Below are 27,084 nucleotides of genomic sequence, written 5' to 3' on the forward strand. Positions count from 1 at the left end.
CCAGCCTTTATTACCTCACACCTCTGAAGTCATAATGATGTCTCCTAGCTCCCAGTAAGTTGCCTCAAACCTGGACTCCCTCAGGGGGTCAAAATACTTCACGCTATGTTTCCCAAATTAAGAGTGCTTTACATAGTACTTCATATTTTTTATCACATTCAAGCGCCACTCATACTGTTATTTAATATGCATTTCTACAATGTATTTTTAAATTTATTTTAATTGGAGGAAAATTAAATTACAATATTTAATCAGCCATGGGTATACATGTGTCCCCCATCCTGAACCCCCCTCTCACCTCCCTCCCCATTCCATCCCTCTGGGTCATCCCAGTGCAGTCACCCTGAGCACTTGTCTCATGCATCGAACCTGGACTGGCGATCTGTTTCATATATGATAATATGCATGTTTCATTGGTATTCTCTCAGATCATTCCACCCTCGCCCTGTCCCACAGAGTCCAATAGACTGTTCTATACATCAGTGTCTCTTTCACTGTACTACATATAGGGTTATCGTTACCATCTTTCTAAATTCCTTAAATATGTGTTAGTATACTGTATTGGTGTTTTTCTTTCTGGCTTACTTCACTCTGTATAATAGGCTCCAGTTTCACCCACTTCATTAGAACTGATTCAAATGTATTCTTTTCAATGGCTGAGTAATATTCCTTTGTGTATATGGACCACAGCTTTCTTATCCATTCGTCTGCTGATGGACATCTAGGTTGCCTCCATGTCCTGGCTATTGTAAATAGTGCTGCGGTGAACACTGGGGTACACCTGTCTCTTTCAGTTCTGGTTTCCTCTGTGTGTATGCCCAGCAGTGGGATTGCTGGGTCATATGGCAGTTCTGTTTCTAGTTTTTTGAGGAATCTCCACACTGTTCTCCATAGTGGCTGTACTAGTTTGCATTCCCACCCTTTAACCGTGTTAAAGGGTTCCCTTTTCTCCACACTCTCTCCAGCATCTATTGTTTGTAGATTTTTGGATAGCAGCCATTCTGACTGGCATGAGATGGTACCTCATTGTGTTTTGATTTGCATTTCTCTGATAATGAGTGATGTTGAGCATCTTTTCATGTGTTTGTTAGCCATCTGTATGTCTTCCTTTGAGAAATGTCTATTTAGTTCTTTGGCCCATTTTTTGATTGGGTCATTTATTCTTCTGGAATTGAGCTGCAGGAGCTGCTTGTATATTTTTGAGATTAATTATTTGTCAGCTGCTTCGTTTGCTATTTTTTTCTCCCATTCTGAAGGCTGTCTTTCCACCTTGCTTAGAGTTTCCTTCATTGTGCAAAAGCTTTTAAGTTTAATTAAGTCCCATTTGTTTATTTTTGCTTTTATTTCCATTACTCTGGGAGGTGGTTCATAGAGGATCCTGCTGTGATTTATGTCAGAGAGTGTTTTGCCTATGTTTTCCTCTATGAGTTTTATAGTTTCTGTCTTACATTTAGATCTTTAATCCATTTGAGTTCATTTTTGTGTATGGTGTTAGAAAGTGTTCTAGTTTCATTCTTTTTAACATTTTTTTCAGTTTTATTTATTTATTTTTTACTTTACAATATTGTATTGGTTTTGCCATACATCAACATGAATCCACCATGGGTGTACATGTGTTCCCATCCTGTTGACCAGTTTTCCCAGCACCATTTGTTAAAGAGATTGTCTTTTCTCCATTGTATATTCTTGCCTCCTTTCTCAAAGATACGGTGTCCATAGGTGTGTGGATTGATCTCTGCATTTTCTATTTTGTTCCACTGATCTATATTTCTGTCTTTGTGCCAGTACCATACTGTCTTGATGACTGTAGCTTTGTAGTATAGCCTGAAGTCAGGCAGGTTGATTCCTCCAGTTCCATTCTTCTTTCTCTAGACTGCTTTGGCTATTTGAGTTTTGTTTTGTTTCCATACAAATTGTGAAATTATTTGTTCTAGTTCTGTGAAAAATACCGTTGGTAGCTTGATAGGGATTGCATTGAATCTATAGACTGCTTTGGAGCATATACTCATTTTCACTATATTGATTCTTCCAAACCATGAACGTGGTATATTTCTCCATCTATTTATGTCTTCTTTGATTTCTTTCATCAGTGTTTTATAGTTTTCTATATATATATATAGGTCTTTTGTTTCTTTAGGTAGATATATTCCTAAGTATTTTATTCTTTTCATTGTGATGGTGAATGGAATTGTTTCCTTAATTTCTCTTTCTGTTTTCTCATTGTTAGTGTATAGGAATGCAAGGGATTTCTGTGTGTTAATTTTGTATCCTGCAACTTTAGTATATTCATTGATTAGCTCTAGTAATTTTCTGGTAGAGTCTTTAGGGTTTTCTATATAGAGGATCATGTCATCTGCAAACAGGGAGAGTTTTACTTCTTTTCCAATCTGGATTCTTTTTATTTCTTTTTCTGCTCTGACTGCTATGGCCAAAACTTCCAAAACTATGTTGAATAGTAGTGATGAGAGTGGGCACCCTTGTCTTGTTCCTGACTTTAGGGGAGATGCTTTCAATTTTTCACCATTGAGGATAATGTTTGCTGTGGGTTTGTCATATATAGTTTTTATTATGTTGAGGTATGTTCCTTCTAGTCCTGCTTTTTGGAGAGTTTTTATCATAAATGGATGTTGAATTTTGTCAAAGGCTTTCTCTGCATCTATTGAGATAATCATATGGTTTTTATCTTTCATTTTGTTAATGTGGTGTATTACATTGATTGATTTGTGGATATTGAAGAATCTTTGCATTCTTGGGATAAAGCCCACTTGGTCATGATGTATGATCTTTTTAATATGTTGTTGGATTCTGTTTGTTAGAATTTTGTTAAGGATTTTTGCATCTATGTTCATCAGTGATATTGGCCTGTAGTTTTCTTTTTTTGTGGCATCTTTGGTTTTGGTATTAGGGTGATGGTGGCCTTATAGAAAGAGTTTGGACGTTTACCTTCCTCTGCAATTTTCTGGAAGAGTTAGAGTAGGATATGTGTTAGCTCTTCTCTAAATTCTTGGTAGAATTCAGCTGTGAAGCTGCCTGGTCCTGGGCTTTTGTTTGCTGGAAGATTTCTGATGACAGTTTCAATTTCCGTTCTTGTGATGGGTCTGTTAAGATTTTGTCTTTCTTCCTGGTTCAATTTCAGAAAGTTATACTTTTCTAAGAATTTGACCGTTTCTTCCAAGTTGTCCATTTTATTGGCATATGGTTGCTGATAGGAGTCTCTTATGATCCTTTGTATTTCTATGTTGTCTGTTGTGATTTCTCCATTTTCATTTCTAATTTTGTTGATTTGATTCTTCTCCCTTTGTTTTTTGATGAGTCTGGCTAATGGTTTGTCTATTTTATTTATCTTCTTGAAGAACCAGCTTTTAGATTTGTTGATTTTTGCTATGGTCTCCTCTGTTGCTTTTGCATTTATTTCTGCCCTAATTTTTAAGATTTCTTTCCTTCTACTAACCCTAGGGTTCTTCATTTCTTCATTTTCTAGTTGCATTAGGTGTAGAGTCAGGTTGTTTATTCGACTTTTTTCTTGTTTCTTGAGGTAAGCCTCTGTCGCTATGAACCTTCCCCCTAGCACTGCTTTTACAGTGTCCCATAGGTTTTGGGTTGTTGTGTTTTCATTTTCATTCATTTCTATGCATAGTTTGATTTCTTCTGTGATTTGTTCGTTATTCCAAAGCGTGTTCTTTAACCTCCATATGTTGGAATTTTTAATAGTTTTTCTCCTGTAATTGACATCTAATCTTACTGCATTGTGGTCAGAGAAGATGCTTGGAGTGATTTCAATTCTTTTTAATTTACCAAGGCTAGATTTATGGCCCAGGATGTGATCTATCCTGGAGAAGGTTCTGTGTGCACTTGAGAAAAATGTGAAACTCATTGTTTTGGGGTGAAATGTCCTATAGATATCAATTAGGTCTAACTGGTCCATTGTATCATTTAAAGCTTGTGTTCCTTATTAATTTTCTGTTTAGTTGATCTATCCATAGGTGTGAGTGGTGTATTAACGTCTCCCACTATTATTGTGTTGTTAATTTCCCCTTTCATACTTGTTAGCATTTGCCTTACATATTGTGGTGCTCCTGTGTTGGGTGCATATATATTTATAATTGTTATAGCTTCTTTTTGGATTGATCCTTTGATTATTATGTAGTGTTCTTCTTTGTCCCTTTTCACAGCCTCTGTTTTAAAGTCTATGATATGAGTATCGCTACTTCTGCTTTTTATTTTGTTGTCCATTTGCATGAAATATCTTTTTCCAGCCCTTCACTTTTAGTCTGTATGTGTCCCTTGCTTTGAGATGCGTCTCTTGTAGACAACATATATAGGGGTCTTGTTTTTGTATCCATTCAGCCAGTATTTGTCTTTTGATTGGGGCATTCAACCCATTTACATTTAAGGTAATTATTGATAAGTATGATCCCTTTGCCATTGACTTTGTTGTTTTGGGTTCAAATTTATACATCCTTTCTGTGTTTCCTGTCTAAAGAATATCCTTTAGCATTTGTTGAAGAGCTGGTTTGGTGATGCTGAATTCTCTCAGCTTTTCTTGTCTGTAAAGCTTTTGATTTCTTCTTCATATTTGAATGAGATCCTTGCTAGGTACAGTAATCTGGGGTGTAGGTTTTTCTCTTTCATCACTTCAAGTATGTCCTGCCATTCCCTTCTGGCCTGAAGTGTTTCTATTATGGGAAACACTGTTATCCTTATGGGACTCCCTTTGTGTGTTATTTGTTGTTTTTCCCTTGCTGCTTTTAATATTTGTTCTTTGTGATTGATCTTTGTTAATTTGATTAATATGTGTCTTGGGTGTTTCTCCTTGGGTTTATCCTGTTTGGGACTCTCTGGGTTTCTTGGACTTGGGTGACTATTTCCTTCCCCATTTTAGGGAAGTTTTCAACTACTATCTCCTCAAGTATTTCCTCTTGGCCTTTCTTTTTGTCTTCTTCTGGGACTCCTATGATTCAAATGTTGGGGCGTTTAACGTTGTCCCAGAGGTCCCGGAGGTTGCCCTCATTTCTTTTCATTCTTTTTTCCTCTCTGCTTCATTTATTTCTACCATTCTATCTTCTACCTCACTTCTCCTGTCTTCTGCCTTTGTTATTCTACTGTTGGTTCCCTCCAGAATGTTTTTTATCTCATTTATTGCATTCTTCATTATTGATTTTCTTTTATTTCTTCTAGGTCCTTGTTAAACCTTTCTTGCATCTTCTCCATCCTTGTCTCCAGGCTATTTATCTGTAACTCCATTTTGTTTTCTAGATTTGGGATCATTTTTAGTATCATTATTCTGCATTCTTTTTCCGTTAGACTCCATATCTCCTCCTCTTTTGTTTGGTTTGGTGGGCATTTACCATGTTCCTTTACCTGCTGAGTATTTCTCTGCCTTTTCATCTTGTTTAGATTTCTGCATTTGGGGGTGGCCTTTCTGTATTCTGGCAGTTTGTGGTTTCTCTTTATTGTTTGAGGTTCCTCCCTGTGGGTGGGGTTGGACCAGTGGCTTGTCAAGGTTTCCTGGTTATGGAAGCTTGCCTAGGTGTTCTGGTGGGTGGAGCTGGATTTCTTCTCTCTGGAGTGCAACAAGGTGTCCAGTAGTGAGTTTTGAGATGTCAGTGAGTTTGGTGTGACTTTGGGCAGCCTGTATACCGAAGCTCAGGGCTACGTTCCTGCATTGCTGGAGAATTTGCGTGGCATATCTTGCTCTGGAACTTATTGGCTCTTGAGTGATTCTTGGTTTCAGTGTAGGTATGGAGGCTTTTGGATGATCTCTTATCCATTAATGCTCCCTGGAGTCAGGAGTTCTCTGGTGTTCTCAGGTTTTGGATTGAAGTCTCCTGCCTCTGGTTTTCAGTCTTGTTCTTACAGGAGCCTCAAGACTTCTCCATCCATACAGCACCAATGATAACACATCTAGGTTAATGGTGAAAAGATTCTCCACAGTGAGGGACACCCATAGAGGTTCACAGAGTTACATGGAGAAGAGAAGAGGGAGGAGGCAGATAGAGGTGACCAGGAGGAGAAGAGGGAATCAAAGGGGGAGAGAGCAATCTAGCCAGTAATTAATTCCCTATGTGCTCTCCACAATCCAGAACCCTCTGAGAGGTTCATGGAGTTACATAGAGAAGAGAAGAGGGAGGAAGGAGACAGGTGACCAGGAGGAGAAAAGGGGGAATCAAAAGGAGAGAGACAGATCTAGGCCGTAATCAGTGCCCTAAGTGTTCTCCACAGCCTGGAACACCCACAGAGAGTCACAGGGTTGGGTAGAGAAGAGAAGGAGGAGAGAGCAGATAGAAGTGACCTGGGGGAGACAAAGAAGAGTCAAAAGGGGGAGAGGGCAATCAAGTCAGTCATCACACTCCTAAGTAAAACTGGGTACTCAAGATTGGATTCTTAAGGGTTCAAATTTGATAACAAATACCACAAAGCAAAGATTAAAAATCTAAAGTAGAGGTTACACTCTCAAAAATACAATATTAAAATAAAAAGAGAATATCACAAAAATTATAAAAAATATATATGAAGTTTGCCTTAAAAATAGGGTCTTTTTTTTCTTTGGCAAGGTAATAGTAGGTTATAAAAATGAAAATTAAAGGAGTAATAGAGGACTCCTAAATTGTTTTTAATTACAAAAATGATAATAGTAAAAATATATCTAGAAATTTCTCTGGAGCTGTTGTGGGCAGTGTGGGGTCAGTTCAGTTTCAGATAGTTCCTTTTTCCAGCTTAAACTTCTCAAGATCTGTAGGCCCCTTCCAATGTAGTCGGTGTTCACTACAGGGTTTTAGTTGGTTGCACCTGTCACTTCCAAGGCGATTCCCTCTGTTTATTTTGGCTTCTTCTGTTTGCTGGTCTCTTCAGTGTCTAATTTCTGCCCTGACACAAGGGGGCGAAGGTGGTCACTTATTTAGTCTCACTGGTTCAGTTGTGCTGTGGGGAGGGAGGAACACTGCAAACAAATCTCACTGGCATGTGTGGGGAGTGCTCACAGTGTCTCGGTCACACTGGGCTTGCACCCGCTCACAGCGTGTGTGCTTTTCCAGTCTACACTGCTCAGGCTTCAGGTTGCTCTGCTGTGAACTGTCTGAGGCAGGCCCTGGGTTGCATGCACTTCCCAGGTCTAAGTCGCTCAGGTTCAGGTTCTCGGGTCCTCCACAAAGGCACAGTCTTGGTTGGGCCTGCGTTTTGTTCCCTTCCCAAGGCCGAGTAGCTCAGGTGACTAGGTGCTTGGCAAGCACACTCTCCCCAGGTGCAGTGTGTCTTATCGCCTCCCTGGTCCCAGCCACTGGATTTCCTGGGTGGCAGTTGGCGCACCCTCTCAGGTGTGCTGTGTGTCTCTTCTGGGGAGCTGATCTCTGGCTGCAACCCTCCCAGCAGATGGTAACCGTCCAGAATCCCAGCAACTCTTGGGTGGCTATTGGAAGCCTGCTTGCAGTTTGGTAGAAGATGCCTGGGCCCCTTTCCGGCTCTGGCTGCTGCCCACCTGTCTCCCTGCCTCTGGTGGGGGATGGGCCGGTTCACAGCCCTCCTCTGGTATTCACTCAGTCCTTTGTGCTCTTTTCGAAGACAATGGGCTGCCTTTCTGGGTGCCTGTTTTGTGGAATTTGCTCAGCGTTCAAATGGTCTTTCGATGAATTTCTCGGGGAGAAAGTGGTCTCCCCGTCCTACTCCTCCACCATCTTAGGACCAACTCCTCTACAATGTTTTAAAAATTGACTTACATTTAAAACTTACCTTCACTTTAAACACTGTTATCCAGAATATGATAGATTTGATATTCTAATATGTATTTTCCTAATGAATAACAATTAAAAAGTACCTATTAAACACAAAAATGTTTATCCATGGGCCACCTAAAAGCTATGCTCTCAATAGTAAAAACACCACATTTTGGCAACAGTAGAAAGTGCTCCGAACTGGGAGCCAGTTATAATACAAGTTCTACCTTTGAGTTTATGTCACTTGGGCAAATCATCTCTCTTTTTGGTTTTCTCAGTAAATGTGGGTACTGTATTTTGGACTCTCTCTCTTTCACAAGGAAGTATTCTCACTTAGGAAATGTAGTAACATTAAGATTCTGTCTGCCTAATAAAAATCAATTGTCTGTTGTTTATTGCATATCTTACTATATCCAGGCACTCTCCTAAAAGCTTTACACACACTATTTCAATCAATTCTCACAAGAACTGATAAGGGAGGTGCTACTATCATCTTCCAGGGAAATTAAGGCCTTTTCTCTGGAACTTTTCTAAATTAACCCTCCTAATTTGATGCAGATATGCTTTGTCGATGTGCCTACCCTGAGCATGGAAGATAAAGATTCTGAGGTGGGTACCCTCTGCTCCCCTCAGAGTTGGAATGGGCAGGAAGCTGCCAAGAAGGGTTATCAGTGACAACATGAGAAAGGGAAAGGTTGTGGCAGAGGGTGGAAAGGTGGGGGTGACTGAGGTGGGAAGCCATCATTCTTGCTTTGAAGTAGCAGCCTAGGGGGCCAGATTGAAAAAAATCTCAAAAAAGCAACTTTTCACAAGAATCTTATCTCAATTCCATAGGATGCTGCTGGCTGTAGTTCCCAGTGTGACTTAAACCTGGAGAATCTAGAAGAAAAAGCAATTACTGTGATCAAGGATACTGAGAAGCAAGACCAGTCTAAGGTATAGACAGCCTCTGAATGTAGCCTTTCTCATTCCCAGAGCTCAGTGCTGAATCTGAGGGCTCTGGTTCAGAGATAGTAAGAGAACTATTGTCAAATAGCCCCCAAATTTTAATACTATGGCATTCTAGAGGACACATGCCTAAGTTCAGAGTCACGGTAAGTTCAATGCCCACAGTAAGTTCACAGTATCTCACAATGACACTAATCACAGAGGCTCAGAATGCCCTTTCTTGATTTCAAGTAGCTCCTGCAAACAGAATCTTGCTGTGCTTTTCTTAACAAAGATACAGGCTCCTAAGCAAGATCATTTGCAATGTTCTTTACTGGTCTGTAATGGACTTGTGTGTCCCACATTGCCCAGTGTCCAAAACAATAGAGAAGATAGGGAAAAGAGAGAATCCACAACAATCGAACACTGTAGTTGCCTGGTCTCCACCCTGTTGTCTAAGAGGTTACCTAGGCTAGTGGGTACCATAAAAGTTTGAATCAATTACATTTGCACACCACTATCACATATGGAATTCTTTTGTTTTTGTATAAATATCCCAAGTTATACCTGGTAGCTGGTTTGGGGTAGGCATTAGCGCACATGATAATTCTCACAGTCCTAGAAGCCTGGAGTAGCTGATAATTGGAGCAAGATATTTGGTTTCAGGACAAAAGAGTTAAATATTCCTTGTTCTGTGTTCCTAGGCTCTTATTATGATCAGAAACATCATTTCTGACCCCAGATGCCTTTGAAGCATTTTTTTTTACATGTATTATGATGAAAGGGGACTCTAAGGAAGGGAAAACCAGTTATAAAATATCCTCCAGAGGGTTTTGGGTTCAGTTAGGGGTGGCCAACTTCACTTTGGGGTCTTCATAGAAGGATCCACCTGGTGTTTGTTTTTAAAAGAGGAGCCCATATTTACAAAACACAATGTAGTTCTCCTGGATTGTAACTTAAGCTACATGTGGCAGTGACAAGCATATTAAGAGACACACTGATATACATGCATATTTTTACATTCACATATATGTACTGAATATTCATACTACCATGCCCATGCTAGCCTATACAGATGACATAATACAAGGGGTATGATGTCAGCACATTATGACACATGCTTACACACAGTGACATCACACATGTGTACTGACACAAATATGCACACACATACACACAGGCACATTTTCACACACAATATCGACTGACACATTCACACTCATGACTTGATATATTAATGCGAATACACACATACAACAGAGACACTGACACATTTTTGACATATATTGTGATGAGTTCACATACTCAAATGAAATTGACAAATATAGTGATAACACTTATATGTAGTTAAATGTACAAATGTATATACCCGAAGCTTTTGTCACTGCCACTTGTGCTTGAATGTGTACTAATGGATATAATTGTGTGTTATGTGTCCATGAAAATTCTAAAGGCCGAATCCTTAATCTGTGCAACTTCAGAGATATATTTCCTAAATAGGGGAAAGAAGTACCTATCCAAACTCTTATGGATGGGTGTTGTTCTTTTTTTAGACGAAGGTGTCAGTGTGCCTTTTCAAACAAGCTCCTACTGATCCTTTAAGTGGAGTCAACTGTCTTCTTAATGAGCTTCAAAAGTACGCCCTGGGTTTCCAACACGCACTGAGCCCCTCAGCCTCCAGTTGTAAACATAAATTACGAGAGACAGAGGGAAACTGTCAAAAATTGCCTTCTGGGAACTACTACAGCGTCTATGTCGATCACCTGAACATGGATTATGTGAACAACGAACCTCAGAGACGACATCTGGTAACGACAGCAGCCACAAACACCACCAATAACCAGAATCGTCCTTCTCCTCCAGGTCAGAGGGCAGTTATCTCCCCTGATGGAGAATGTTCTATGGATGATCTCTCCTTCTGTGACAATCAATTATCTTCTCTGGTAATCCAGATGGCCCGTAAGAAAATCAAGGATAAATCAGAAGGTGGGAGCAAATGTCTTCATCATTTGATCTATCCACCCAATGGGGACAAAGGGAAAAACAGCCCTCACAGTGCTGTGAGCAAGATTGCCTCTGAAATGGCCCATGATGCTGTAGAAGTGACCTCTGCAGAAATGCGGGGCACTGGGGAGGAGTGTAGGGATGGTGGTCGAAAAACCTTTCTGTATAGTGAATTATCCAACAAGAACAAAGGTGGAGACAAACAGATGTGCCAAAAAGACAGTAACGAATTTGTAGATTCCATCAGCAAAAGACTCGTGGTTTACGCCAATCAAATGGCATCTGATATGATGGTTTCTGTTGTGAAAACCTTGAAAGTTCATAGCTCTGGGAAACCAATTCCAGCTTGTGTGGTCCTGAAGAGGGTGCTACTGAATCATACCAAAGAAATTGTGTCAGATTTGATCGACTCCTGCCTGAAGAACCTACATAACATCACTGGGGTCCTGATGACCGACTCAGACTTTGTCTCAGCTGTCAAGAGGAATCTGTTCCATCATGGGAAACAAAACGCTGCTGATATCGTGCAGGCTATGCTGAAACATTTGGTCAGTGCTCTTCTTGGTGAGAAAAAGGAAACTAAGTCTGAGTGTTGGTCATATACATCCTTGAAAGCCGGGTCCCATGATGCCAGATGCAAGAAGCAAAGTCTTGAATGTTCAGCTATGAAGGCTGAGATGAAGGGAAAGGACAAGTGTAAGGGGAAACAAGAGGAATGCGAGTCTTTGACCAGTCCTGATAAAGTCAGTGAACATATCCTCAAGAAGAGCCTGATTACGTGGACCCAAAACCAGTGTGATCAAGGCAAGATGCCTAGCAAAACCTGTCCCCATAAGGAGGAAAAGAGAGAGATCAGCCCTTCCACAGATTCACTGGCAAAGGACTTGATTGTCTCTGCCCTTATGCTGATCCAGGACCATCTGACCCAGCAGGCCAAGGGCAAAGAGGAATGTGAAGATGACTGTCCACCTGGTACCATGAGCTATATGACCCAGAGTGCCCAATATGAAAAGTGCGGAGGTAGACAGAGTGCCAAAGCGCTTTCAACGAAACATCCAGAAACTCGTGGAGCACCTGGACCACCCGCCTCTCGGAAGGACAATCAACATCTGGATTCCCAGAAGCTGGATATGTCACACATGGTTCTATCACTTATTCAAAAACTGCTTAATGAGAGCTCCTTCAGGTGTGAAGATCTATGTGAAGGTGAGAACAAACATTCCGAGATCAGGACAAACAAATCAACCTCCGTGTTCAAGAAGATGGACAGAGAGGAAGAACAAGGCCAGGACAATCGAGAAGTTGACTTTATCAGTGGGATGAAGCAAGTGAACCAACAAATTATACATAAACTGGTAGAACCTGTGATGAAGCTGTGCCTTATCATGGCTAAGCATGGCAACAACGAGGCAGCCCTCACTGATTTGGAAGAGCAAGCATCCTCATCCAACAACTCTAATTTTTCCCAGGCCAGTGGCCCCAGATATAGTCACGAAGCTGGGATGTGTCAGAGCTGCCAAGACTGTCACAGATCTAAAGACTTAGTGAATAATCTGTGCTCAACAAGCAGCTTTCAAAAGCAGCTCCAGGCTGTCCTGCAGTGGATTGCAGCCTCACAACTTAACGTACCCATGCTCTCCTTCATGGGAGACAGTGATGGACAACTGGAGAAGGTAAGCGATAGCGACAGAACAAGGAACAAGAAGAAAGGGGGCTGGAGTGGGTAGGGACAGGGAGGTAGTGTTGTACTCAGAGCAGTCCATTCTTTCCTCAGTCTCTCTTTTCAGCCTTTAATCCAAGAATCATAGGCAGAAAGGTAGGTGGGGTGTAGGTGACCTTCTCCCTCTGGGTCCTGGCTCTAAAAACATCACATGATTCAAGCTATCTCTGCTCTCTCGCAGCTTCCTGAAGTTTCAGCTAAGGCAGCAGAGAAGGGGTACAGTGTAGGAGATCTTCTTCAAGAGGTCATGAAGTTTGCCAAGGAACGGCAACTGGATGAAGCCGTGGGAAACATGGCTAGAAACCAACTTCTAGACTGGCTGCTCGCTAACCTGTGAGCCAACAGCTCCTTTGCCTCCTCTCCCTCTCCGTTTACTCCCTGCCCCTAGCAGCATTCCTTCCCAGCTGAAACACCCCCTACCATCAAGCCAGTGAACTACACCCTACATGATTGTATTTCCCAGCAGTTGGACTGGGCAAATGTAGGGTGTCCCAACAAGCTGGGCAAGAAAGTGAATTAAAAAAAAAAAAAAAAGTAAGTGGTGCCAGTGTTTTCTTGGTCAGATATATAAGTCCAGTTTCAAGGAATGGTGATACAGTGTTGGACTTGTGTCCATATCTCACCCTGGTTTATTTTCTAAGCAACCAAGACACAGGGGTATAACCCATGTCCAAGTTCCTAAGTCATTTGGCTTATCCAAATCTCAGTCCACAAGTTATTTAGAGGTTTGCCACCGTGGCCTCCCTGTTTTTCCAGAATTATGCACATAACTTGATAATCCCCCTTATAATCCCAAGAATGCAGATTTCTTGGTCACTTTTAAGAGTTTGAAGATGGGAGCCTAGATGAAAACCAAACTTCAGAAAGTATATTACTCATGCACACACATACACTCCCAGGGTCCACTACCCATGGCTAAACACCACCCAGAACTACATCAGGATCCAATCCTTCCCCACACACAAAGCTTCCTTATAAGTCATTTCCTTCAACGGATGAGATTTCCCAGCAGTTTGAGAAAAATTTGCAGAGAACAAAGCTATAGAATGATAAATTCTTCACAACCACCCTATGTGAATCCCAATATCTCCTTTGAGACTAGCACTAAATTCCTAGATTTCTTGTATACTTCTCGGAAGTCCATCACAATGCTATGCCGCTGCTGCTGCTGCTAAGTCACTTCAGTCGTGTCCGACTCTGTGCCACCCCATAGATGGCCTCCTACCGGGCTCCCCATCCCTGGGATTCTCCAGGCAAGAACACTGGAGTGGGTTGCCATTTCCTTCTCCAATGCATGAAAGTGAAAAGTGAAAGTGAAGTGGCTCAGTCATGTCCAACTCTTAGCGACCTCATGGACTGCAGTCCCATCCATGGGATTTTCCAGGCAAGAGTCACAACGCTGTAATTCATTACAAATCAGATCAAGACAGTGTTTCCAGCCCTGTGGTCCTCTGTTGGATAGTTTGCATCATTCTGGACTCAAAAGTTAAAGCTTTGGACTCTTACTAGTTTCATGGCTTTAATCATCTAGGTCGACTCTGAGCCTTTTTATTTACCTGTGAAATGTAGACAGGGCTTCCCAGATGGCTCAGACAGTAAAGAATCTGCCTGCAGTGCAGAAGACTGGGGTTCAATCCCTGGGCCGGGAAGATCCCATGGAGAAGGAAATGGCAACCCACTCCAGTGTTCTTGCCTGGAGAATCCCATGGACAGAGAAGCCTGGCAGGCTATAGTCCATAGGGTTGCAAAGAGTCGGACACGACTGAGAGACTAACACACACATGCACACACACACACACAAAACGCAGACAAAGTTACCTTCCCTGTTTAGAGATTAAACTAGAGGAATAGAAGTGATGATGCTCTGTAAGAATCTTTTTTTTTTTTTTTTTCTGACGAAGCAAGAGACTATTGAGAAGGGGTGCCTGGGCAGAGACCAGGAGGGTAAGGGAACCTAGGAAAACCGCTCTGCCACATGGCTCCCAGGCTCCAGTTTTACAGTGATGGGATTAGTTTCTGGGTTGTCTCTGACAAATCATTCTGACTCAGGGTCTTTCCTGATAGCACATGCATTGCTCAGCCAAGATGGATGCCAGCAACAATTCTGGGAGGTCAGCAGGACATGTGGCATCTCCTTTTGACCTTTCCCAAATTCTTCCAGTTGATGGTGGCTGCTTAGTTCAGTGTTCCTTACCAAGACTTCCTGTTGAAAATAATGGTTACTGTGGTACCTGGCCAGGGCAGATGATTTGAGTCAGTTTCCCCTCACAACTCCCCCTGAGAGACTTTATACTCAAGATAAGTGAAAGTCACTCAGTCATGTCCAACTCTTTGTGATCCCATGGATTATACAGTCCATGGAATTCTCCAGACCAGAATACTGGAGTTGTTGTAGGAAGGGGGACCCCTTCCAAGGCCTGAAACTGGGCTCTTGTCTAACACTCGGAAATGAATTGTCTGAGGAGACACATATGCTGACAAAGCAAGAGCTTTTATTGGGAAAGGGTGCCTGGGTGGAGAGCAGTAGGGTAAGGGAACCCAGGAGAACTGCTCTGCCACATGGCTCACAGTCTCAAGTTTTATGGCGATAGGATTAGTTTCTGGGTTGTCTTTAACCAATCATTCTGACTCAGAGTCCTTCCTGGTGATGCAGGACTTGCTCAGCCAAGATGGATGCCAGCGAGAAGGATTCTGGGAGGTGGTCAGACATGTGGTACCTCCTTTTGAACTTTCCAGAACTCTTCCGGTTGGTGGTGGCTTATTTCCCTCTTCCTTACCAGGACCTCCTGTCATGTAAAACAACTCATGCAAATGGTTCCTCTGGTGTCTGGCCAGGGTGGACGGTTTGAGTCAGTGTGCTTCTCCTAACAGAGTGGGTAGCCTTTCCCTTCTCCAGGGAATCTTCCCAGCCCAGGGATCAAATCCAGGTCTCCCACATTGTGGGCGATTCTTTACCAGCTGAGCCATAAGGGAAGCCCTATCTATACTCAAGATACTTCTTGGGAATTGGGGCAGAGGGCTGGTTCTCCTGTAATTACATTCAGCTGCTAGTGGGCATACATAGTCCTGCCTAGTAGAGCAGAAGTCTCTCTCCACCTGACTTAAACAGAGGAAATGGTAACCCACTCCAGTACTCTTGCCTGGAGACTCCCATGGACGGAGGAGCCTGGTAGGCTACAGTCCACGGGGTCGCAAAGAGTCGGACACGACTGAGCGACTTCACTTCACTCATGTGCCTAAAACCAACATTCACCTCATAGTAAGAACAATTTAGCCTGAAACTGTTGGACCCTGTCAGAGATGAAACAGACAGGGGCCAAACAGGAGGCCTAACAGAATGGTCATCACCGGGCCCCAGAAAAGGAAGGCAAAATTTGGCATGAGGGCTGCAGGGTGTGACTTTCTTCTGAATGGTTGGTGGTGAAGTAATAGGGTGGTGGTGGTGGTTTAGTCGCTAAGTTGTGTCTGACTCTTGCCATCCCATGGACTATAGCCCACCAGGCTCCTCTCTCCATGGGATTTTCCAGGAACGAATACTGCAGTGGTTTGCCATTTCCTTCTCCAGTGGATCTTATAGTGTGTTCCAGGAATCTAGCATTCAGCTTGAAGTTTCCATCCTCCACCTGGGTGGGGTCCCAGTTCTACATAACTCAAAGATATTGTTATACATATTCCTTGATTAAGAACTAGGATCCTGCCCCAAGGCTGTAACGACACTTGACTGCTTCTCCCCTGTTTCTGTATCCTCTCCCTTCTCTGATTAGCAACTGTTTGAATCTGCCCTTCGGAACTCAGGGAAGGTCAAGAGGTTGAATGAAGCCTATATCCTACAAAAAAAAAAAAAAAAAACTGGGGACACAGAAAGTATTTGTAGTCCAGAGCCCCAGAGTCTTGCTCAGTTTTAATTCAGGGAACTGGGCAGCTATGGCTCTGGCAACTTCCTGTCAAGATGGAGCATAGTGCTGCCTCAATTTGGAGAACAGACATTGAATTGAAAGTATTTCTGATCTCCAAGTGCTGGATCTGAGTCTTGTATGATTAAAATCTCAATCCCATGACTGCGATTGTGGTGGAACAGACCAAATTACAAATAGTTGGAAGAATGACAAGTGGAATTTTAATAGACAAATTTCATTTCGTTTCAGGAGAATAAGCCTGAAACCCAGTCTGGACCTGGCGCTTTGGGGAGACTTGTAGCCAGGTAGCCAGTTTTCTAGTCTTATGAATAGGTTTTAACTTTTAATGGAGTATTAACATATAGATATAGGTGCTGTGGGGTCACAAAGAGGCAGACAAGGCTTAGGATGAAACCACCACCAAAAACAGGGTCTATTGGTCATCATACACCTCGCTTCCCTCTGTTAATATATGATCTAAGGCAATTTCCTTGTCTAGAAATGTAATAGTTAGAAGAGGAAACCTTTAAAAAGTAAGGTTGCAATGACTAGCTTCCAGCAGACATTGTTTTGAGAATGTTGGTGGCATCCAGTGGCACTCAAATAGAACACAGCTCAGAAAATTCAAGTTCTTAGCAATACAAGGACTTGCCTGAAATTACTCGCATAATGTTACCTAGTTATTTCCTTGGATGTCTGAACCATAACTACACACTTTTGACTTTTAGTTGTGATATTCTCCTCGATAGCCAAAGCAGATGTCACTGTTAACCGTGTGAGTATTTCTCTAGGTATGAGAAGTTGTAAGACTCGGGACTCATGAAATCTTCTCCTGAAAATGTCTAACTCTCTGAAGAGTGCCTCATTCTTGATCTCCACCCTGAACTCTTTTCAGGGGGTCCTGAAGATCAGCAGCTACAGTGGCCAGGATTTAATCTTTGCAGAGGCAGATGGCGAGGGCCTCTTCATGGCAATACATTTGACCATGGTTTGTGGGGAGATGGGAGGGGGCACATTTCATGGCCATTTCATCCCACAGTGCTGGGAATGTTCTTTCCCAGGTGTAGCAAGGGTAACTTAATGTACTATTAGTGGACTAGGCCATAAAACAACATCCAAAATTCTCTGGACCACCTGCCTATATAAGCCTCCTCTGGCCTAGGGAAATATTTCCTCTTATTGTAACCAAATCTAGAGTTACACTGTTACAATCACTGATCTCATATGGAACTATATATTATTGTATCAGAGGCTCAGTAACCCATTTAGTAATGTAGGAAAGATCAATTTTATAAAACAGGTGAAATATAAATAATATAGCTAGCAGTATTAGTAAAATTATAAGTAATAATTAAGTCAAGAGCTTCCATTAGGTCCATCCCAGTAATATCCCACATCATCTGACTTGGTCTATTCTGTTCCAATCTTGATATTCCAGAGAAATTATATATTGGCATTGTTCACAAGGCACATAGCCCAGTTTCTTAGTGTTACTAGACTGATTGGGCTTCTCTGGTGGCTCAGATGGTAAAGAATCTGCCTGCAATGTGGGAGACCTGGGTTCGATCCCTGGGTTGGGAAGATGCCCTGGAGAAGGGCATGACAACACATTCCAATATTCTTGGCTGTAGAATCCCCATGGACAGAGGGTCCTGGCAGGCTACAGTCCATGGGGTCGCAAAGAGTTGGACATGACTGAAACTGAGCACTAGACTGGTTACGCCTAGTATTATTTAATTGCTCCAAATACAGAGATTTTAAACTTAAATTACCATGGATTGGTGTTATCTACATAAATCCATCCCGTAATTGTGGGAGATTTTATTCCTTGGCTGAAACTTTGCTTGTTGCTTTGAGGATTGAGTCAGAGCAGGCATTAATTGGCCAGGTGAGGAAATTCCATCTGGTGATATTGGAAGCAACAGTTAGAACTGGACATGAAACAACAGACTGGTTCCAAATAGGAAAAGGAGTACGTCAAGGTTGTATATTGTCACCCTGCTTATTTAACTTCTATGCAGAGTACATCATGAGGAACGCTGGGCTGGAAGAAGCACAAGCTGGAATCAAGATTGCCGGGAGAAATATCAATAACCTCAGATATGCAGATGACACCACCCTTATGGCAGAAAGTGTAAAGGAACTCAAAAGCCTCTTGATGAAAGTGAAAGAGGAGAGTGAAAAATGCTTATGCTACTAAGGCCTAATTCTTGGCCTCACTAGGGCCTGACCAGAGAAGGCAATGGCAAGCCACTCCAGTACTCTTGCCTAGAAAATCCCATGGATGGAGGAGCCTGGTGGGCTGCAGTCTGTGGGGTCGCTAAGGGTCAGACACGACTGAGCGACTTCACTTTCACTTTTCACTTTCACACATTGGAGAAGGAAATGGCAACCCACTCCAGTGTTCTTGCCTGGAGAATCCCAGGGATGGGGGAGCCTGGTGGGCTTCCGTCTATGGGGTCGCACAGAGTCGGACACGACTGAAGTGACTTAGCAGCAGCAGCAGGGCCTGACATCCTCAGTATGGGCCGACTCTTGTGCTCACAGCATCTTCACACTTTTTTCTATTATCTGATCTGCTTCTCAATATGCTGTGACTATGGTCCTCGCTTTGTCACTATGGCCTGACTCTGGTCTTCTCAACTTTATTCTGTTCTACTACCTGACTCTTTGCCTCACTGGGACCTGACTGGTCTTCACCATGGCCTGATTCACCTCACCATGGCTTGATTCTTTACTCTCTACTGCTTGACTCTTCGCCTGAGTCCTCACCGGGCCTGACTTGTCGTCCTCACAAGATGCTGACTCTAGTTCTCACTGCACCCTGAGATCAGTCCTCACTGACTTCAGAGTTTGTTCCTCACTGGGCCCTCACTCTGGTTCCCACGATGCTCCAACTCTGGTCTTCACTATGACATTACTTGTCCTGTCTACAACTTGACTCTTTGCCTCTCTATGACCTGACTCTTTGCCTCACTGGGGCCTGACTCTGGAACCCAGTAGGCCCTGACTGTGGTTCTCAGTGGGCCCTGAGTCTGGTCCTCACAATGGCCTGACTCTGGCCTCACTAGGTCCTGACTCTCGTCCTCACTAGGGCCTGACACTTGTCCTCCCTATGTTCTGACACTTGTCCTCCCTAGACTCTGACTCTGGTCCTCCCGGTGCCCTGAGTCTGGTCGTCACTGGCTCTGACCGTGGTCCTCACTACAGCTTGATATTGGTCCTCTCTTGGGCCTGACTTTCATCCTCACCATAGTCAGACTCTCATCCTATGTCCTGACTGTCCGCCATGGCCTGAATTTTGTCTACTTACAGCTTGACTGTTTACCTCACTGGGGCCTGACCCTTGTACTTACTGGAGCTTGACACTGTTCCACACTGGGCCCTGAATCTGGTCCTCACTACAGCCTGGCTCTGATCCTCACTATGGCACGACTCATCCTCAGCAGGGCCGGACACTCTTCCTCTCTAGACCCTGAATCTGGTCATCATGGGGTTTTAACTCTGGTCCACACTATGGCTTGACTGTGGTCCTAACTAGGGTCTGACTCTCATCCTCACTTTGGCCAGACTCCTGTCCTAACTAGGACCTGACCCTCGACCTCACCCTGGCCTGACTCTCCTCCTCACTATGGCTTGACTCTCTCCTATATGGCCTAACACTTTGCCTCACTGTGGCCTGACTCCTTGCCTCACTGGATCCGGACACTGTTTCTCACTGGGCCATGATTCCGGTCCTTACTATGGCCTGCCTCTGGTCCTCACTACAACATGACTCTCGTCCTCATTAGGGCCTGACTTTCACGCTCACTAGGACCTGGCTCTGTGCACTGATTCTGCCCTGTCAACGGTCCTCTCTGTAGGCTGACTCTTTCCTCACTGGACCCTGACACGATTCCTCACTGGGCCCTGGTTCAGGTCCTGACTCTGCTCTGCTCTAGGGCCGGACTCTCATGCTCACTGCAGCCTCACACCGGCCCTCACTGTGTCCTCACTGTGTTCACTACAGCCTCCTTCTGGTCTTCACTACCTCCTCACTCTAGTCCTATCTGTTGCATGACACGGCTTCTCACTATGCCCTGACGAGGCTTCTCTATGGCCTGACTCTTTGTCTCAATAAGCTTTGCCTCGCTTGGCCCTGAGTCCTCACTGGGCCCTGAATCTGATCCTTCCTAGGGTCTGACACTGGTCCTCAGTATTGCCTGACTCTTATCCTCACTATGGCCTGAAACTTTGCCTCGCTGTGGCCTGACTCTTTACCTCACTGGGACATGACTCGGCCTCACTCGGCCCCGAGTCTGGTCCTCCCTAGGCACTGACACTCATCCTCATTAGGGCCTGAATCTCATCCTTTCTAGGGTCTGGCCCTGGCCTTCACTGGGCCCTGACTCTGGGCATCAAGACAGCCTGAATGTGGTCCTCACTAGGGCCTGACTCACATCATCTCTACGTCCTGACACTCATCCATGGAACCAGTACTGTAGCTGTAGGTGCGCCCTCCACCCACCCGACAGCCAGAGACCACCGTCCCCTCACAGATTGTCACCAAGTTGTCCTATGGACCCTGCTCAAGGCCCTAGCCTGGCCAAGGCTCTCTGCCTTAACAGGGAAGGCTTCCTTTTTCCACTTGGGCTCAAGTAGGCGATTATGAAATCAAAGCCAAGAGCAACACAGCACAGGCTTTACTCACACCAAAGAACAGAGAAGCAGGAACTCAGTTCTCAGCTCAACTTCTCGCCCACCTGGAGAAAGTGGTTTGATTTTAACCAGTAGACCCTGGGAGGAGGAGTGAGGCTAATGCTGGGGAGACAGGTACATTTTGGGGAAGGAAGGGCAGGGCTTTTCCGAATTAGCAGGGGGCCACCTCATTTTTACCTTTTTGTGGTTCTTCATGTTGGTTTATGGCCACCAGTAGGTGTGTCACTTAATATAATGATCAAGTTAGCAGCCAGTGGTGACATGAAGTGACACCTTAATTCCCTGCCCAGGAATTGAACCTGGGAAGCCTGGATGAGAACCACGAATCCTAGCCACCAGATCAGCAAGGGCTAGAAGCTATTTTTCCCTGGATCTTTGCCCACAGTGAAAAGTGTATTATCACACTGACAGAAACTGTAAATGCAGGCATAGATGTTTCAGAGGCAGAGAGTACCAAGCGGAAAGCACGTGGAGAGACGGCTTGTGAAGACAGAAGCACAGAAGAGAACGGGTGTGGGCGTCCCCTCTAGTGAGGAGGAGCGGAGTAGAGAGGGTTATGTCATTTTTACGGGGCAGTTCTTCTGCCTCTGTTTCCCTTCAGGCTAATTATCCAGTTTCTTTTCTCATACCTTACCTACCCTGGGACCCTCCCCTGGGTGCACACTCACTCTTCGGCCAGGATGGATCTTGAAGTGAAGTCTTCTGGGAAAAGCAAGACTCATTGCTCCTGGCATTATCTCTTGAGTTTTGACCCATAAGAAGACTTTCTGTGCATGTGTAGTGTCTCCCTTGTCCCAAAAGAGCGGAGGGCAGAGATCCCTTAACTCTTTACTCATGCAGGATTGTGCCCCCCTACTTTGTCCTTGCCATGACTATTACCGTAAGGTGTTTGCAAGAGACAAACACTGGCTATTGACTCTCTGTTGTTACTTCTATTTCAGAGGGCAAACAGGAGGCTGATTGCAAATACCTAGACTGAAGCCCATCTAATTCTTCCCTCAGAAATGCGAACAGTTTAAGTATCCACCATGAAGTCCACTTATTCGTGTCCCATGAAATGCAAACAGGAAGCCAGTTATGTCTAATCTGGAGCCCATCTATCTCCTACATCAATAATATAGCAAAATCAACATACAATGTCTGTTGGAAGTCAGATTCCTTGCCAGCTTGGTCCCAGCTGGTTCCATCTAGTTTTCCTTATAGTTACCATTCTCCTCTCTGGAACCTTTACCTTAAAGACTTTTGTTATCTCCTGCTAAAGGTTGGGGTTAAAGGGTTGTGAACAAGGACACCCCTATTAAAGGAGGGTTCAGATGCTGCTACAGAAGCCCCTAATCCTTCCCTGAGAACACTGAGTGGGGGTGAGGGCATTCAGGCAGCAGGGCGGACAGCTTGCCTTAGTGCTCATGTGGTGCAGCGGGGCACAGGACCAGGGACTCAGCCTGCAAACCCCAGAACCACTCACACATCGGCTCCAGAACTGTTCCTGGAATGACAAGGAGAAGGGGTGTCCACCTAATAGACATGGAAGAAGGTGCAGGGTCTCCTGTGCTCTTGGAATGACAAAAAGGGGTGTCCCACCTACTAGATGTGGAGGAAGGGGGCGGGGTCTGCTGTGCTCCTGCAGTGACAAGGAGAAGGGCTGTGACACCTACTAGACATTGAGGAAGAGGGCGAGGTCTGCAGTGCTCCTGGAATGACAAGGTGTCCCGCCAACTAGAAGCAGAGGAAGGGGGCAGGGCCTGCAGTGCTCTTGAAGTGACAAGGGGAGGGGGTGCCCCACCTACTAGAGGTGGAGGAAGGGGCGGGGCCTGCTGTGAGCGCCAGGTGCTCACAGCTGAGACAGGCCTCAGGGCGCAGTGGGGATGCACCGGTGGGGACCCTGAGTTGGTCACTCACGCATCGTGCCTTTCCCCCCTCGAGGGTGTCTAGGGTGTCTCTTCCCCCCGGGACAAAGGGCAGAGCCCTGACAGCCACCCCCACCCCATCTCCCCAGGGAAGCTCAGTGGAGACTTGGCACCCGGCTGGGGGCTAGTCATGTGGTGGTGTCTGCCCTCCCCCTTCAAAATGCCAGTGCCCAGAAGGGGAGCCAGGGCTCAGCAAGAACCTCACGGTTAGTGCAAACAGCATAGGTGCAGGGGCCTGCCCCTAATGGGAGGGAGGCTTTAGACCCGGGCAGGGAGCTTCCCACCAGCTGCATGAGCTTCCTGAGGCAGCGGTGGCAAACGACCACACCCAGAGGCTCCAAACAACAGAAGCCTGTCCTCTCTCAGGCTGGAGACCAGCCGTCTGTGGTCAGGGTGTCCCAGTGCTGTGCTCCCTCCAGAGGCTCCAGCACAGGGTCCTTCCTGCCTCTTCCAGTTTTTGGGGCTCCACGTGTTCCTGGGCTTGTGGCCCCCTCCCTCCCACCTCTGGCTCCATCTTCACCTGGTGTCTCCTCTCTGTCTGTGTCTCTTAGAAGGACGCTCTCAATGATTTAGGGCCACCCCAATCCAGGACGACCTCCTCTCCAGATCCGTAACCAATTACACCTGCAAAGACCTACTTCCAAATAAGGTTCCATTTTCAGATTCTGAAGTCATGACATGGACACAGCATCTGAGAGCCACCCATTCACCCCACTTCAGCACCCAGTTCCCAGATGCCAGCCTGCCTTCCTCAGGACAGCACTCAGGTTGGTGACTTTCCGTCTTCCTGCATGGAGGCGTCTTTTGTTTCTTACTGTAACTTAGTGAGGTTGCATGGGGGGGCCCTGCTGGCTGACCTCCTGGTGATTCCACGGACCATGCTGAGTGTCCTCCCGGAAGTGCAGGAGCATGGCCAGGGCTCCCAGTGCATACGCTACACTGACCAGTTGGTGGTCAGGCACCTGTGCGGGCTGGACTGGTCCCTGGACCACCACACCTTCTACCACATCGATAGCCTGGTGCACTGTGTGTGAGCCTACGACCGTGATGTGTGGACCCGCCTGAACGCTGGGAGCCCTCCTGCCTGCCCCGTGGCCTCCACCCCCCAAAGACCCTCCCGCCCTGGTGTGGACACCCCCATCCAGTCGTGGACCCCTGCTCCTGCCATGGACACCCCATCCCCAGTGGCCCCCAAGAGGCCTGCTGGGAGCTGTGAGAACTTGGCCATGGAGAAGACAGGGTAGTGGTGGGCTTGGACTCCGGACCCGGTGATCAAACTTCTGTCCCATCCAGGTCAGCGCTGATGAAGAAGTCTGCAGAAGCCAAGCCATGGATCCACCTGCATATAAAGAAAAACCCAGAATTAAAGATCCTGTTAGCAGAGTGGAGAAGGCCAGACAGAAGTCAGCCCAGCAGGAGTGGGAGCAGACAGAGAGCAGAGGTCTGTGCCCTCAAGAGGAACGACAGGACTGGGGCTCCTGGGGAGCAGCTTGGTGGCTTCTGTGAACAGACGCAGCCTCCTGGAGAGTGAGCCAGCCCTGTGTCCACACCAGATGGGACCATGGAGGCTCGGTTGTGAGTGTTACCAGTCTCGAGCTGACATAGCACATTAGGAACCTTACACAACCAGATAAGAAGACATTCATCTTATCCCTAAAACTGGATCAATCAGCACTTCCAGGATATAACTTGCTTCACTAGTTCCTCCAATCTGATTGCCCCTTGCTAGCAGAGAAGGCAATGGCAAGCCACTCCAGTACTCTTGCTTAGAAAATCCCATGGATGGAGGAGCCTGGTAAGCTGCAGTCCGTGGGGTTGCTAAGGGTCGGACACGACTGAGCGACTTCACTTTCACTTTTCACTTTCACACATTGGAGAAGGAAATGGCAACCCACTCCAGTGTTCTTGCCTGGAGAATCCCAGGGACGGGGGAGCCTGGTGGGCTTCCGTCTATGGGGTCACACAGAGTCGGACACGACTGAAGTGACTTAGCAGCAGCAGCAGCCAAAGAGACTTGTTCTTTTCTTCCAAGAGAATAGATTCTTAATTTGTAAACCTTTTGCTTGAAAAAAAAAAAAATCAGTGTTTCTTGTGAATCTAAATCTTCTCCAAAAATACAAATAAAATACTAGTAAGAAGACGAAAACAGGGCCAACCCTGACTGCAGCAGATGTAGACAAGAATGGGGGCTGCTTGGGCACTTGTGCCCCAAAGGCCCAGAATGCGGTGTCTGAGCCATCAGGGCTCTGACTCCAGGGGTCCACCTCCACCTGGGCTCAACTGGGGGGTTGCTGCAGGGGAAGCCTGGCCTTGGGTGATTTTTCAACTTGCCCCACCCCAGCTTCACCCCCCTGGGTACTCACTCCCAGCCCACCCCACTCCATTAATACTCTTTAAATGTCTCACTCAACAGGCCTGAGTGGGAGGTTTTAATACTGAGTGAGAGTCCAACGACCGGTGCCCCATGTGTCCTGCGTGTCTTGTGGGGAAAGGAGCCTCGCTCTCACGGTCATGCCCCAGTATGCCTGGGGCTGGTGGTGGAGGTGGGGTGTGGCAGCCCCAGGCTCTGTTCTGACAGAAGCTCCCTATCTGGACAAGTCTCTCCACACTCCTCAATGCTCCCTGGAAACTCAGAAGCCACAGCATAGGGGCACCTCTGGCACCTGGACCCACCCTAGGGCATTTCTCAGAAGCAGGAACCAGGCCTGGGGCTGAGGCGAGGAGGGAGCTGGCCTCTTTGTGATGCACTGGGGCTAGGATGCCTCATACCTGGGAGGGCCTTGGACTCAGCTAACTACCACCTGGGGTCTCCTACTCACCCCCCCCCCCGGTAGAGGGCCCTCAGATTCCAGGGCCCCAAGACCCCCCACCACTTTTGACCCTGACTACAGAGTCAGGGATCCAGAAACCGCCTTCCAGATGTCCCTGAAGCTGTTATACTCAGGGTTAGTTACAATGAAGGATGCAATCAAACTCAGCAAGGACAGGTGTGGAGCAGGGTCCAGCCTCCTCAGCTGGAGCAGCCCAGGAAGCCCACCTGAGTCCTGAGGTGCAGGGTTTATTGGGGTCTCTCACATCAACATGGGGCCACGATGTGCCCAACCTCAGCCTCCAGCCCCCAAGGGGACTCAGGAAGCCCCACTACGCACCATGCCATCACGACAGACCAGCCTGGAAGAGAGGCCCAGGGAGCAGAGACACTCCCATCAGACTCAAGGTGACTCCAGAGCCAGAAGCAGAGGCCTCGCCTCTCTGTGTGCACAGGTGAGCCCACAGCACGCAGGCCCCAGGGCAGTGCCTGTTCCGAGTGGTTGGCAGGGGCACGTGGGTCAGCTAGTGTCCGAGGGCCTCCGTCTGTGACCTCTGACCGTGCTGCTCACAGAGCAAGGCCAACGGAGGGACAACAGGGCGGGAGCAAAGCCAGGTCGTGGTCAGGCTGGGTGAGAAAGGGTCCCAGGAGCGGGAAGCCGCTGCCCGTGCCCGTGAGCTCAGAGCTGATGTCCACCCTGTGGTCAGTCATGTCTCCCCACATCCCCTGTAGGGCTGCATTTCCCAGTCCTGGGGCAGGGTCGTACCTGTGTAAATAGCAGGATGCACAGCAGTGAATACAGCAGGGCCAACGTCTGCCCTTGCCCTGCAGTTGAGACCTGGTGAGGGTGGAGTATCCCGACAAGGGGCCGACTGCGGGAAGGGTGTTGGGGTGAAGCGTTTAGGAGCATTTGAAGGGAACCCGTGCCTGTCAGCACTTCACTGAGGACACTGACCAAGGGTCGGGAAAGCCCAGGGCAGGTCCTGGGTCACCCCTGAGGCTGGACGAGGGGTGTGGGGGCGCGAGTGTCAGAGCTGCTCCCTGCTGGGCGACGCCGAGCCCCGCACCCCTGGAAACCACTCGGTGTCCAGCTAGACTGCAGCCAGAAGACAAGGGAAGCCCATCTACACAGCTGCAAACACCAACATGAGGCGTTCACTCTCCTCTTCACCTGGCATGGCAAAGGGCAAACTGAACTGGAGAGAGATGGGGATGAGGTGGGAAGCGTGGGTGCTTGGAGCCTAGAGAGGAGGGTTTCCAAATGAGGGGGTGAGGCCACAGGGAGCAGGAGGGGGCAGGGAGATGGGGGGAGGCATGGTCGGCGAGTGCGGGGCACTGGGGCACATCCATCTTCCCTCAGGCCGGCCCCCTTTCCCGAAGGCAGGGTCTATAAGCACAGGGGCCCCTGCCCCTG

The 27,084-nt window shown here is 46.3% G+C and overlaps 1 protein-coding gene across 6 annotated transcripts in view; it reads left to right on the forward strand.

Moving 5' to 3' along the window:
* LOC148775265 (A-kinase anchor protein 4-like) overlaps window positions 1-12,905 on the forward strand; it is a 284,785-nt gene extending 271,880 nt beyond the window's left edge. For all 6 annotated transcript variants that reach the window (XM_088844895.1, XM_088844900.1, XM_088844896.1 and 3 more), the window contains 4 exons: window positions 8,268-8,318; window positions 8,544-8,645; window positions 10,190-12,313; window positions 12,542-12,905. In XM_088844895.1, the coding sequence (XP_088701021.1) occupies window positions 8,268-8,318; window positions 8,544-8,645; window positions 10,190-12,313; window positions 12,542-12,697 (2,433 nt within the window). In that variant the 3' untranslated portion in view covers window positions 12,698-12,905. The remainder of the gene's footprint in view (window positions 1-8,267; window positions 8,319-8,543; window positions 8,646-10,189; window positions 12,314-12,541) is intronic.
* Window positions 12,906-27,084: the final 14,179 nt, after the last annotated feature.

The sequence above is a fragment of the Moschus berezovskii genome, chromosome 16, assembly GCF_049115385.1.
Source record: "Moschus berezovskii isolate FMDL1 chromosome 16, NW_MosBer_1.0, whole genome shotgun sequence".
Classification (NCBI taxonomy): domain Eukaryota; kingdom Metazoa; phylum Chordata; class Mammalia; order Artiodactyla; family Moschidae; genus Moschus; species Moschus berezovskii.